This window comes from Sycon ciliatum, chromosome 1, assembly GCF_964019385.1.
Source record: "Sycon ciliatum chromosome 1, ocSycCili1.1, whole genome shotgun sequence".
Taxonomy (NCBI): Eukaryota; Metazoa; Porifera; class Calcarea; order Leucosolenida; family Sycettidae; genus Sycon; species Sycon ciliatum.
The window spans coordinates 378278-393277 of NC_088643.1; the positions used below are offsets into that span (position 1 = coordinate 378278).

Below are 15000 nucleotides of genomic sequence, written 5' to 3' on the forward strand. Positions count from 1 at the left end.
CCCCCCCCCCCCCCAAGAGTGTGTAACTTGACTCTGGGTGGGGACGGGTGCAGTCCCGACAGAATTTCAAGTTGACGTCATTGCTATGATACATAATAGTAGCACACACTGCACACAGTATTGCAGCCAGTGCAGTGGCTGCCATTACCGGTAATTATGACCGCAGTGCACAGGGACATCCAACAGACTCAGTGACTCAGTGGCCAGCAGCACCATGCTGCCAGTAGATCAGGTAGATGATAGTGTTAGTTAGTTAGGTGAGCAGTTTGGCACACCAGAAAAAAAAGAAACAGAGTGCGCAAGAGCACACAGACTGACAGAGGGTTGAGCGGCTCAGATATCGCCCAGCCCAACCAAACGGCTATACGAAAATAAGACCTTTGTGGAAACTACAACTGTACACGACGGGCGGTGAGCATTTGCTGGCGACAACTCAACAGCAGCACAATAGGCAAGACTCCAGACGAGTGCAGTTCAGAGAGAATCGAGCTAGAACACACACACATACAGCACAGCACTAGCAGCAGCACTGTAGCAACAGCAGCAGCGACTGAGGATTGTCAGTGGGCCGAACTGTTCAGCGAGCAGCGAACCGCACTGCCACAGTGCACGCACCAATGACACGACACATACAAACATCGCTATCCAGGAGCACTGTAACCATGGCTACGCAGACCGCAGGAGGGGACGACGGCGGAGTGCCGAAAAGCGGCAAAGCTGAAAGGGGACGCAAAATAAGATAGTAAATAGTTTTGAAAACCTGGAAAAAAACTGTTCTCGTCGCGTCACGTTGCGCGTGTGTAGAGCATGGGAGAAAACAAAGAGAATGCAACGCTACTAAATTCATACTGGTATCCATGGCAACAGCGGATATCCATGGCAACATCGGGTGTCCATGGCAACAGCGATGATATAGGCACCTAGGTACTTCTTGTTCGAAGTACAGCAAATAAAAAAGAAGCTAAAAAGTCTCGTGTGACAGCCTGGAACACAAGGATAGATGAGCGCAGTAGCAACGCAAAGGTTCGGCGCAGAGCCGCTGCAGCAATGTACACTCGCTCACACACACTTGTGAAAATGCATAATACTGTTATGTTCAGTCAGTCCGTTTAATATGCGATGAAAACCGATGTCTTACTGTACAGGCAGTAGCGGTGCGCGGACGTGTATCGCAATGCCACCACCGCCGCTGCTACTACTACTATCATAAAATACCTACTTCAGTATGTACAAACTAGAGGATCAAGCAGTCGCTGCCACCACCACCACCACAGCAGCAGCAGCAACACACAGTGTTACTATCGACTGTCCTACGCTCGCCTGATGGACACACGCATACACACACACACACACACACACGGGCAACACCTAAAGCTGACGCACGCACGGTCGCGCGCGCCTCATTTTGACGCGGGAACCTTAAGTAACGTTACGATCTTCTTGGTCGGTGCGGCTGCGGCTAAGGTGAATGCCAGCGGATTAACAGGACAAGCGGCAAGAAGAGGCATGACGGGAAATCGCTTGAGCTGCTCTGGACCAGCCAGGACTCCACCAGTCGGAGCGACTTTTCTAAGCAACGCAGCCGCTTGAGGATCCAGCTCTTGTTCCAAGTCACTACCGTCGCGCTCATCATCGGATAGGTAGCCATGCGGAACAAGAAAGCCGTCATTGTCCTCCTCGTCTTCTTCTCCGTCTTCCTTCTCCTTCTCCTCTCCCTGAACACACACACACACACACACACAGCAAGGAATGACAGACGGAAACAACATAAATGAACCGATGACTGCAGTGATATCACGTGAAAACGATATTAAAATAAATCTGTCTACCTGTGCGTTATGAGCATGGTCTGAGCATGAGCATTCCATTCGTTTCTGTATATTATTATACAGTATGAGCACAGAGAGAAGATATTTGTGGATGTGTAGATAGGCACACACACGAACACACACTGATGAGGTCAACCATGCACACATACACAATGTACAAGCAAAACCATGTCTTGTTTGTACGTCATACACACACATAGAGGGAAGAGCAACTAAAATTGTCTTCCAGCAAGATCGTTTTATTTGCCCTACTCTTTCTCTCTCTCTCTCAAGGCATACTGTAAATCTACAAATGTTCGGCCCATTCAAATTTCGGTCTTCCACGGCTAAAACGCAGCTCGGCCGCATCAAATTTTCGGCCTGTACTGCTGCCGCCTGTATACACTGTCACACTGAACATCGCAAAACAATTTTTTGGCCAAACATGACCAGGCCGAAAATAAATATGTGCCGAATATTTGTTGCCGTACAGTATACACGAGAGCAGAAAACACTACTGCAAATCTCAAGAGAATTCTGATGAAGCCAGCAACAGCGCTGACGTAAAAATACCCCCCCCCCCCCCCAGCATGGTGGAATCAAGAGTATGCGGACGCGCATTCTTGGTAGGATTTGTCTCACCTCGCTATCTGATAAGCTCTCTCCTGGTTCCTCTTCTTCCCACTCCGCCTCGCTATCATAATCATAGTCCATACCCTGAAGAACATGACACACACGTTCGCGCACACACGTACATACACACACGTCCACACACACCATTAATATGTAACCATGAGGAAATAAACCGCTGGAAGTGTCCATGGACTTGGAGGGCAAACAAACCTATTTATATAGTAGCACACCGCGAACGAGTATACAAAGGCAACGCTACTGCCTACATAGTCAGATACACAGACAATGCTTTTACGGAATACATGAATTTTATGGATAAGGGGCCGTCCAAGGTTACCAATAATATTTTTTAAACGAAATGTTTTCGTTTGTGGGTGGGTGGGTTTGATGGAGTTTCGTTTTGAAAATAATCATCGAATGCTGATGGAGAATGCCCAGTATATTCTGGGTGTCGAAAATTGACATCAATATTTTATTGGAATTCGTTTTACCTGCAGAAAAGGTGGGTGGGTGGGTGGGGCTGAAAAATACTAAAACTTTTCGTTTTGTAAAAACAATCGGTAACCCCGGACGGCCCCTAAGGGTACACAAAAAAAGTAACAGAGAATGAATGCCACTCCTATTCTATGGTCACAGCTGATGTCTGATACCTTGACTATGAGAGTACCATAATTATTATAGGTGAATGACAGTACAATGGAACCATGATGATCCTCGGGTGGTTTTGTATTTTCATTTACTCAGGGGCCTTAAGGAGGCTCCAACCCTTTGGGGGTGATTTTTTTTCTTCATAAACCCTCTCCTTTTTGTGGATGAGTGTGCTCTATATCATCCCATGTTACTCCACAAAAATTCAGGGGGTGTTTCCGCGGAGATAAGGATGTTTGAGGTGTATTTCTAGGGGTGGGTGTATTTATCGATTTCAGCCTAAATTTGCTTGTTTTGGGGTCATATTTCAGATTTACCAGTTGTCTGGCTTCTCTTTGTGATTGCAAGTCCTTTCACACATCACAGTGAAGCATTTGAGCAAGAAAATCTGGCAATCAGCATTGACTACTCAGAAAAATAGTAATTTTGGTACAAAAATGAACTTCGCAGAAATGCCCGTCCGCAAAGTACAATTGGGTGCACAGCTTCATATTTTCTTCATGGACATGCCCTTTTTATTTTATTTTTGGGATCCTCATACTTCATAGAAACTAGAAATATATAATTTTAGAGGGGTTACCGTGCATTTTAGACCTCCAAAAATAAAAATAGGACAGAAAATTGGCCGATTTTCCACCATTCTTGGAATTGCTATTTTTCAGGAAAGGTGATCATTCTATGCATTCCTTGTGGTATTACTCCAATTTTTTGTGTCAAAAGCATTGAATGGTCCCCCAGCTTGTTATAGTATACATGGAGACTAAATGAGGCCATGGTTCCTGGGCTTTTTAGCCCTTGATCTGGATATCGGCATGATCCATGCACAACGTTATTCATGATCCAGGCCGAGGCCTACTGACCCTGAGCACAGTTCACACCAGCTTTGCATCACAACTCTTGCAATAGTTCACTCCTAGTATTTCTCATAAAGCAACAGGCAAAGAGCTTGAGGAGGATAACAATTATTATTATATTCTGGGGGGGGGGGGGGCAGTTTCATGTTTGTAGTACATGTACAATGTACATGCAGGTTCAACTCAATATTGGCAATGAACGACTGCTAGTAATTGTAGCACCCATTAGGTATAATCATACACTATTCCCAATAACATGGAACAACCACAAGTGTATGTGGGTGCATGCGCATTGCACACATTGATACATACATGTACGCTTACATGCACATGCTCACAAACAAGTACCCCTTGCACACACAAATACACGTACGTCATATACGCGCACCCGCAATAGCATACACCCACATGCAAAATGCATGCTCTTGAGCTTAGTTACCATATTCTGCTGTCCATGCACTTGTGCACGCGTGCGCGCGCGCGCACACACAACATGCACTGCGCGCGCGCGCACACACAAACAACATTTAGGCTCACACGCGTGCCTGCGTATGTGCATGCACATAGTGCTTATGGGTAGAGGTGCATGCATTCATCATAATAGAACTGGTGCTGTACAACACAACATTTACAAAATACTTCACACACTGACAATAGAGAATAGTACTGCAAAACAACATACTCAATTTTCAGTGCTGCATTTTATTCAAGTGGACGCAGGTGATGCATCGATGACTTACTGCTGGCGACGTTGGCAGCTGACACTGTCACCATGGTCACAGCTTTCGTAAATAGCCCAAGTCACTGAGCAGTAGCTCACCAACGATTTACCACTCACTCAAGACTGCAATGTTTTCAGCGTAGCAATATATTTCGCCACTTGAGAATTAGAAGTGGGTCCACTTACCAGAGTCTGTGCACCCACACTTCAGTCTCTCTCTCCAAAACGCGCTTACAGTAGGTTTTGGTCCCTGGCCTGGTACATGGTGTTACACAGCCATCGAGAAGCTTGGCTCCGTTCTCCTTGTTCATTTTTTCGTCAAGCAAAATTATTCAGGATCTCGAGAAATCGAGCTGTAAAGTCGACTTCTTGCTCACACCAGCGATGCTTCTGAAAACATGCCCTGATACCCACTGACACAACGGAGGAAAAAACAACAGGAACCTCGATGGGGCCCAGGGAAGACTACAGGTGAAGAATGAAACAATATTCTCTGATAAGACTGTCGATCGCGGAGTTCAAATTTTAGTAAGTTGAGATGGGAATTTCCCAACTTTTCGCACTTATCGGCAAAAACAAGACTTTTGCCTGCAAAAAACAGAGCGCCAGACCGGCTGCGCAGCGCAGAAGGTTGGAGCCTCCTTAAATATCGATATTTATTTTGGTGGTGACAGTCAATTTTTTCTTCAGACCTTTCCCGTTTGTGTCTCTCCCTCAAAGCAGTGAGATATTTTGGTTCTTTTTCTGGACATGCTCACGCATGCAAAATGTACATCGATATTTTTTCGAGAAACGAACAGGCGCTCAACCCCCTCCCCCCCCCCCCCCCCTAAACGACTAGTTTTCGTTTCTAAATAAATATCTATATTTACGGATGGCCCCTTATAAGGCCACAGTCTTAGAACCGGAGGCGGTCTTATATTTGAATATAAGACTATGTAAGACCATGGTCTTATAAGCGCGAGATTACGGTATGTATATGTGTAAGTGGCTGGTTCGGAGTTTACGGCCAATTAGAAAAATACAAATAGGGTTTGAGAGTTTAGAAAATCGCTCCTCGGTTTTCCTGAGATGGGGTTTGCAAATGTCTCCTACACATATCCAAGGGAGTTAGGCTAAGATCTGGCCAATTCTGAAAAAGATTTATATGCACACAGTGACAACAAAAATGCTGTGGTGCAGATGCGGGCCAAATGTTTTTTTTCTGGGAAGAATGGTTCATACCACAGGTCACACATCCATACACATATGCACATAATTACCGTATTTCCCCGCATATGTCGCACCTTTTCGCACTAAGCTTCAAGAGCGAAGAAGGGGATGCGACTTACAATCGAGAGTGACATCCTACTTATATGCATGTATCGAAACAATGTGCTTCAAACCTCAAAGTGTGGGTGCGACTTATAATCGAGTGCGCCTTACAATCGGGGAAATACGGTATACAGATATACGCATGCACACGCTCGCACACACACGCTCGCGCACACACACACACACACACACACACACACACACACTCACACATACACGACAAGTTGATAACACAACTCGGCACTCACGTCATCGCGCGCAAACGGCTTGTGTCCGCGCACGGTCTTGCTCTTTCTGCGCCAGGTGCCCCAGTACGCCGGCCGATGATTCTCTTTAAACTGCAACATCTTGGGATGCAAGCCAGACTCTCGTTCTTTCCGTTTTGGGCCAACAAGACGATAGCGCTGGTTCTTTACCCGATCAGCAAGTTCCAACAAGTACAGTGGAGTGTCGCATGTTCCAAGCTGACCAACACAATAGACAAACGCATCAAAACATGTTAATACCGTAGTGTCTTGTATATAAAGACTGTTTTGAAGACAAGCCTAATGCAATGTCAGCACATAAACCTGGTTTAGTATTCCACCAAGTACAGTGGAGTGTCGCATGTTCCAAGCTGACCAACACAATAGACAAACGCATCAAAACATGTTAATACCGTAGTGTCTTGTATATAAAGACTGTTTTGAAGACAAGCCTAATGCAAGGTCAGCACATAAGCCTGGTTTAGTATTGACATACAGTACTGTCAGTCGCCGAAGAACTGGGAGGGGGTCAGCCTCCTAGCCTAGACTGTTCTTATTTTCATGTACTACAGTCTATGCACTGTTGAGTCACCGTGTATACATTGGTATGCTGTGCCAGGGTGAAATTCTAGCCTGGTCGTTCTTCGGCGCCCGACAGTACTGTACTGCAAGTCAACAAGTATTCGGCGTATTTTATTTTCGGCCCGGTCATATGCGGCCGAAATTTTGTTTTGCAAAGTTCAGTGTGACAGTGTATACAGGCTGCAGCAGTACAGGCCGAAAATTTGATGTGACCGAAATGTGTTTTAACCCTGGGAGGCCAAAGTTTGAATGGGCTGAACATTTGTAGACTTACAGTACTTCGGGATACGTGCTTCGAATAGAAACCTGACTTGAATAGAAGACTGACTTGAATAGAAGACTAGCCCTGACATCGGCTTTTACAGGAATAAGCTCGGGTTTAGTATGCAACATTAGCGGTATGTGTGCACATTTCTCTCGCATGTTTGTAACTATTGTAATAAAGCATGGTTACCGCACAGTTAGTACTCTTGATTGCCATATTAAAGTTGCTGTCTCCGAAATGCTTGTTTACATTACAGTACACCTTCAGCTTTATTACCGGATATTAGGAAATCACACCGAAAGGTTTGTTACGAAACTCTGTTGTCATGCACAGGCAAGCAAAGCGAGGGAGGACCGGGAACTGCATCACAACAAGATCCTTTGTCAGGAAAAAAGCAAATTTTAAAGCCGAGTCCTAAAAATATGACTCCCAGGCATGTAAAGAGTGCAAACCCCAGAAGTGTGCAACTGCCGGAGAAAGCGTCAACCGCAAAGAAAATCTTTGAACAGGCGACGTGGAGACAATAATCTTAATAAAACAATGAATGCAACTCCAGTGCTGGCAATTGAAATCCGATCCCCTTGCCGCAACAATTGAAGGATTCCAGAGGATTCAAGTGTATAATTCCTATTGTAGTTTCATCACTCCCTTTAGTTACGAATTCCATTGATAATTGTGACAAGAAAACGTTCTGGTTTCCTTCAATTGTTGCTATGATCGGGATATGAGTGCGCACATACAAGTAGTTTTATTCATTGCTTTGCAAAGAAAATCGTTAAGTTCGTAGCATGGCTGTTCAAACTCATGAAAAAGCGACACGAGGCACCGGGTTCGAGTCAAGCTCAAGATTTGGATGGCGTTTTTCAATTTTTCCCCCTCGAGAGCCTCAATTTCGCGATCCTCACCCACGTCTCAAACCTATCGATATTGCCTCGCCACATCGCTCACACACCACTCAGAACATCCAGTTCCCGTGCACCGGGTGCAAGAGAATAAGCTGACAGCGCGATCGTTCGAGCGACCTTCTTTCTCCCTTTCGTTTCCCTGTTGGAGTCGTTTCCAGTTCTGAGAGTTTGCTTGTTTTTGAAGTCGTAGCGTAGGAGCTGGGATCACCGGAGGTCGTTTCCAAAGGCTGCTGTTGCTCTTCGTCCTGTTTTCCTGGGTTAGTTTTTAGTTTTCTTTGCTTACGTTGCCTGGCTAGTTTCCAATTCTGCATAAATCTTTGCTGGACCGACGCACTTAGCCTTGGACCGAGGCACCGTTGTGATGCCAACTTAGCATTGAATATGGATCAACACGTGCAGTACCTTTCAGCTGTGTGCAGAAATGGTGGGGAGAGATTCTCGTCGCATGCCAAACACGAAGCTCAAGACTACTCCGTTGGCATACAAAAGGTCTTTGGGTGTGATGTCACCAAGGAGGAGGAGGCACACATACATCCACGCTACATCGCTAACCCGTGTCAGCAAGTCGTTGTTCGTAGTAGCAAGGAGGGGTACAAGCACTGTGTTGGTGGTGGCTGTGCAGGCAAACTTGTAGCCTAGGTGCTCCATGCAGATCACGGCTGTACGTTCTGCAAGAGTCGAGTCTTGCGTTCAACGAGAAATACACGCCTAGCAATCTGTCCACTGATTTTGCATCACTTGTGCAACACATTGGCAACGTCCCGCATGCTGCCACGCAAATACAGCAGCAGGTCACAGCTCTGCAGGGTGACATCAGCAAACACGAGCAGACCCTCGCAAAGGCAAAGCTTGACAACGGGCCGTGCGACCAGTACGTTGAGGCTGCTTTACAAAAGCACGACATCTGCCACCAAGTGTATCATGTGGGCTCAATCATTGGTGACCATGTTCACCATGCTCTCACAGGCTCCGTCATCACTGACTTGACATCGGTTATGGAGCAGCGTGCACCCTCTCTAGCTGCGGATGCTTCAGCTGTATCCCCCCCCCCCCCCCCCCAAGTAAAACAAACTGGCTGTGCAGGGTTTGATTGTCATTGGGAGTCTATAACTGTGTCACAGTACTTCTATACGAGATGTCACAGTGCACTATACTTCGAGATGTGTTATTCCATTAGTCAGCATTCGTGACATACATGTACATGTACGAGCGTATACAGAGAGCGGAGTCCTCCGGTTACGAGCGTATACAGAGAGCGGAGTCCTCCGGTTACGAGTGTATTCTGTATTTTACTGTATACACAGGTCCTTCATGCACTATTACCATGTTCCAGAGACCAGTGCAGTAAAATTTTGATATGCCATACATATCCAGCATACTCGTTTTATGATAACTCAATCGTTTATAATAAACGGTACTCGATAAGAAGAAATGGATAATCGTTTCATCCCTAGGACTCACTATCCACTATCATTTCTCTATTGTTTTATTCAACTCAAATTCGCAGTTTGGCGATTTCGTCGCGTCTCCCATTGAGCTGGCCGGCAAGACGAGGCGCGAGGCCAGCCAACAATGGTACACGGAACAGGGCCGCCTATTATCGCGAGAGAATGAAACAAAATGCTTCAAACTTCATCTTTTCACTCGATGGATTTCGGAAATTTCTGTTCATGAAGTACGAGAAGCCCGGCCACGCGACTCCGCACGTGCAGTGCAAAAACGACACCATTTTGGCTCATGTCACACTTGAAACAGCCGTGGTAGTGACGCACCTGTGCTGAACCACACTTGATCTTTACCCAACACGGCTATTTTAATGCAACACATAGGATCCCCCCCTCGACAGGCGAACAGCCTTTGGGGAATCCTTGAATAAGTAAATACAAATACTGGTGGGTCTGGCATTTTTCTCTCTCTTTTCAGGCAGTTCACTTCCACGACTGATCCTTTGAAATACTCAAGTACATGTATTTCTATTGCGCATTGCTTCCTGTCATACGAAAAGCGCACAGGAAGATTGATCAGCAAGCAACAGTGCAGCCGACAACAGCCATAGAAAGGAACCAGAGGTTCTGCAAGACGAAAATTCGAACGAAGTTTCGCGACGGTCCTTGCGGAAGTACGTACGAATTTGCGTTCAGCACATTTTCGTAGTTTGCACACACCAAGTGCACACGTACGCCATGACCCCATCTCAAGAAACTTCCTACGAAAGTTCATTCCGCGTTCCCAGCAAGTTTCGCATCTAAAGTTGCGAAAGTTCGTGTGAAGTTTCGCACTTCATGACGTAGAGCGAAAGTTTGTACGCATTTTCGTTTTGCAGAACCTCTCTAATATCACCACCAGGACCGAGTGTACGGCGTATCAAGAGAAGAAGACAGCACGCATGTACCTGTAACGCTTGGTCAAATTCCCGCGTATCCCGGAGAGGATCACGACGCAAGATAGGTGCAAGGGTCATGCCGGGCTGAACCTGAAACGGAGGAAACCGCGATGTGGTGGAGACCAGTGCCACCTGAATGACAAACACACACACACACACACACACACACACACACACACACACACACACACACACACACACACACACAGATGCACGCGCACACACACACACACGTACACACACACATGCGTACGCATGCACGTACAGCAACATTCATGAAGTAGTGGATTCCAAAGCACTAGAGTTTTGCGTCGTCATTTCATTCACTCGCAGTGAAAATACTTTGCAGTGTACATAGATATGTGTTGTACGGCGAACCTGTAACGGTGATAAATAGAATACCCTAGATGTCTGTATTTCGTGGCAAAAGGGGGGGGGGGGGGGTTATACTCCAGAAAATACAGTTTCCAATAGCGCCCGGTCCCGAGGGTGTCAGAGACATGTAACTGGTACACAACTGTACTAGAGCGATGGCAAGTGAAATCCGACCCCTGATTTTCATGCTCTAGTGTGCAGCACCGATTCTAGCGGTCTCTATTGCGTAGCGTCACAATCCCGTGACGGGTCTTTGCAATGCGAGTGCACCGCACCAGAGGTCGGATTTCAGGTGCCAGCGCTTTAGGAATCCGCGTGGCACGTACCCTTCTGGGTGTTGGCGGCGCCTTTTCTACGGGTGACTTGAAGAAGTTGAGAAACTGCTTGCTCTCTTTCTTTTCTTTCAGACTCTGAAATGACAAGAGGACAAAACAAAAACAAAAAGCAGAGATGTATTAAACACTATAGCGAGACAAGAATAGTCACAATGCCAGAAGACTGAGCTTATTGTAACTCCAAGATCCATGCTGCTACAACTGGTGGACTAGGCTGGGTGACCAGAGAGTGAGACAGACAGAGAGAGAGAGAGAGAGTGAGAGGAGAGAGAGCGAGAGAGAGAGGAAGGGAGAGACAGAGAGAAAAAAAGAAAAGAAAGATAGACAAGTCCTTGGTTTAGTCTGCCCAGCATATTGCAAGCTGATCTGGAGTTGACCCTTTGACGGCATTTACATACAGTCAAAACCGCTTAGTACGTTCAGGGTGTAAGACGTACTATTGATGTACACTCATACCTCGGTTATCCGCACCCCGAAGTTACGGGCACTTCGGTCTACTGGGCACCCTTTGGGCGAGTTTCAGTGGACATATTACTACTCTTTTGTGGAAATATTACTACTCTTCTGTCACTTTCTGCGGAAATACGGGCAGTGCCACCATGTACCAGTGGGCATATCTAAGGCTTTCCCCCATCAAAATGTATGCGTTTTGGAATTACGGACATTTCAAAGTCACGAGCAGTGCCCGGTCCCGGATAAACGAGGTATGAGGGTAGTAGTTACTTTATTCATAGCACCGTGCCGAGCGGTGGAAACACCGTACCTTCGCTTCTTTCTCTTTCTTCTTTGCGTCTTCAACGGCTTTCTTTTCATCTTCTTTCTTCTTCCTTTCATCCTCTTTCTTCAAACGCTCTTCCTCTTTCTTGTCCTTCTCTTCTTGTTTCGCCCTGGGTGTGTTGAACAAATACAGTGTACACGGAATGAAGAAAAAGGAATTATGAATACTGTAAATATACAAAATTTGGGCGCTGCAAAATTTCGGCACTTCACGATTTTTGACATTTCGGCGGCGATTTATTTTCGGCGTGGGGTAGAGGGCATGGTATAGTGCGACAGATGCTGTGAAAAATTTCATCGGCGTTTTAATTTAGGCATTTTGGGTCGGTGCCGAATATAGCCGAAATTAAATAGCTGCCGAAAATTTGTATATTTACAGTATGTCAGATTCATCATTATCAAGCTAGTGGCTCTTGCAGTACCAACATTCTGTACACAGACCTATGCTATGGCTTTCATCAGTTGCTCAGAACAAGAAGAAAAAAATTGAAACTGCTCACACAATATTGGCACTGCTCCATGCCGAACTTACTTAAGAGCAAGCTGTTTGGCTTCGTCACGTTTCAGCTTCTCTTCGTCACGCTTACGCTTTTCCTCTTCACGTTTTAGTCTGGCCTCGTCCTTTCGCTTCTGTTCGGCCTCTTTACGAATGCGAGCCTCCTCTGCTTGCTTTACACGTTCTAAACGCCGATCTTCCTTTTCCTGCAAAAAGGCAGCAAGAAGAAAAAGAGAGAGAGAGCACACATCCACACGACATCCATCAGAATAGGCAGTAGTAGAATGCATGCTTGCAGGAGCGAATGCGATGGAAAACAGATACAGTCGTCTACAGGCAGTCAACGATGGTGAGCACCACACAATGATAACAGTAGGCCTGGCTATGGAGGTCACGCGATGACACCATCAGTCGAGATGCTTTGGCGAGGTCGCGCAGTGGACTCGCGGCACAGCGCTGCACTTGCACTATAGCGACTCCACTGCATACTTAGCTCCCAATAGAAAATCCACTGACTCACCCTGTGACATCATTCGTAGAACTTCTATACTACACCTTAGCATACTAGACACGGTATCATGACGTACACCGTGATTACGGTAACTGGCGACAAATGGCACACATGCACACACAACACAGTACTTCTAGCAAGTGGCTACAGGCACCGGTGTCATGGCGTGCCGTAGGCTGCAAACCTCCTCTTACAGACCAGGCGCGTAGCACTGCCGTTGGAGGTGATCCGGTAGGGGGTGTCCCCCGGTCCGGTAGGGGGTGTCCCCCCCCCCGGAATTTTTTGAAATTAGGGTACAAAATACTGCATTCTGGGCACTTTTGGCATTGTGTTAAAAAAGTTTTTAAAAAAGTGGTCCGACCAAAGCTTGACCGGCCGGTCTGGCTGCTACACCCCTGCAGACATATTCAGTTTGCAATATGTACACAGTACAGAGCTGCTCTAGGATTGTAGGACAGCCGGGTACACGTGTACCTGGCGCAACCATTTCAACCGGGTCGGAGCCGGGTACACATGTACATGTACCTGGCGCTGTCTCACAAGCCGAGTCACATGCCAAGGACGACCTGTTTTCCAAGAGTCCTGGAAGCAGGGTGGATTCGCCTCTTCGCTGGAGGCTCCATTTCCAAAAACAACACCTGTCAGTCCTTTCAAAGTTCGAACGTGTAAAGTACCAACCGGGTCACAGGTGACCCGGTACTATATTTTCAACCGGGTCCAAGCGCCGCCGAACCGGGTCAATTACCCGGCTCACCTGGCTCTGGAGCAGACACTGCACAGTACAGCGCTGCTCAATGACATCCGATCAAACGTGAGAATACCACGCCGGGCGCTGTGTGCAGCCCTAGACCTGCCAGCACTGGGATAGTGAACCAGTGCAGGGCGCACACTTGATTCAGGCGATCGGATTTCATTGAGTAGCTCTGTGGTACAGTTCTGGCTAGAGAAATCCAACCTCACGGATATAGTAGTGCCGCGGTCGAGTGCACAGAACACTGTGTGCAGTGCCCGCGCTACTAGTATTATATTCAAGAGGTTGGATTTCTCTGGCCAGTTCCGTAGATGTGCTAGGTCACATTGCCCTCTCAATTTAGAGGCATTCTGCCTTTCTAGTCAATACAGCATGCTTACTTGACACACGTGTACTGAGTCAGAGCAGCAGCAGTAGCAGCAGCAACAATATCACTAACAGCAGCAGCATCAGCAGCAGCATTAGCAGCAGCAGTAGCAGCATCAGCACCAGCAGCATCAATAGCATCAACAACACTATCCTGGTTAGCCATCTGACCCACATGTCGACTGTGCGCAGCTCATGGCACCAAGAAACAGACAACAAATGACAAGAGATTCAAGCCATAATGCTTACCTGCTTCTCTCGCTCGATCTCAGCTGGCGATCGTCTTACTTTTACTTGCTTTGGTCGCTTCGGTGTAGAGACGGGCAGATTAGAAATATCCGTGCCAGCTGAAATAACAAAACCCATCCATAAAACATCGTTGTACTTGAGCACTTGAGAAACTAAATAATTCTCAACGAGATGGACACAGGGCGAATCTCACCTCTCTTCACTGACTGTGGTGTGAACGATGAACCGTTGCTGTCGGATACCATGCTCACCTCCTGGCTCATAGGCGTGGATGGGGTGCACGGAGTCATTGGAGATCTTGCAGAGGCAGCTGAAGCACAACACCGTACAGTTTCTCATTCACTCAAAGATCAATTTCGACTATTGAACAATTTTCCTAATTTACGTACCAGCAGTTGGTGAAGTGATCTTCTCCGCTTTGCCATCCTCGTCTTCGACGACAACCACAGTAGGATCGCTCGTCATCATATTGATCCTGTGGATGGGATTTGACGATGATTCAGCTCCTCCAACAATAAGAAATTTCCATCACACGAAGGATATTGATCGCCTTGCAACCTTCTCCTCGTTGTCTCCAATGGAAAATCAGAAAACCTTTCGTCAGCTGACTTCGTGCAGATTCGTAAAAGCGCGCGAAACTAGCGAGCTGTGAAGATATCTGGGAAGTGGAAAAGCCAAGGCGCTTGAGATTTTGAGTCGTGCCAAGCGCATGCATGCAGGGTAGAGAGTCTACATCATGGTCTACGTAGCTGGTAGATCTACGAGTACGAGCCGATGTTTAC

At 46.7% G+C, this 15000-nt stretch overlaps 1 protein-coding gene across 1 annotated transcript; it reads right to left on the reverse strand.

Moving 5' to 3' along the window:
- Nucleotides 1-196: 196 nt before the first annotated feature.
- Nucleotides 197-14876, reverse strand: LOC135809567 (chromatin assembly factor 1 subunit A-B-like). The gene is made up of 10 exons (XM_065322945.1): nt 14608-14876; nt 14412-14528; nt 14219-14316; nt 12378-12547; nt 11832-11955; nt 11060-11143; nt 10368-10490; nt 6227-6442; nt 2451-2525; nt 197-1715 (listed from the first exon to the last, which is right to left on the reverse strand). Exons 1-10 carry the CDS (start codon nt 14684-14686, stop codon nt 1401-1403), a joined length of 1401 nt encoding a protein of 466 aa, XP_065179017.1. The 5' UTR covers nt 14687-14876; the 3' UTR covers nt 197-1400.
- Between the last annotated feature and the right edge of the window lie 124 nt (nt 14877-15000).

Excerpts from the sequence above, each read along its gene's own strand:
- LOC135809567 (XM_065322945.1), bottom strand. The coding sequence starts at position 14,686 with ATGATGACGAGCGATCCTACTGTGGTTGTCGTCGAAGACGAGGATGGC. Across the intron at positions 11,956-12,377 it reads GCCAAACAGCTTGCTCTTAA|GGCGAAACAAGAAGAGAAGG; the intron begins GTAAGTTCGGCA and ends CAACACACCCAG. Across the intron at positions 2,526-6,226 it reads AGCCGTTTGCGCGCGATGAC|GGTATGGACTATGATTATGA; the intron begins GTGAGTGCCGAG and ends CATGTTCTTCAG.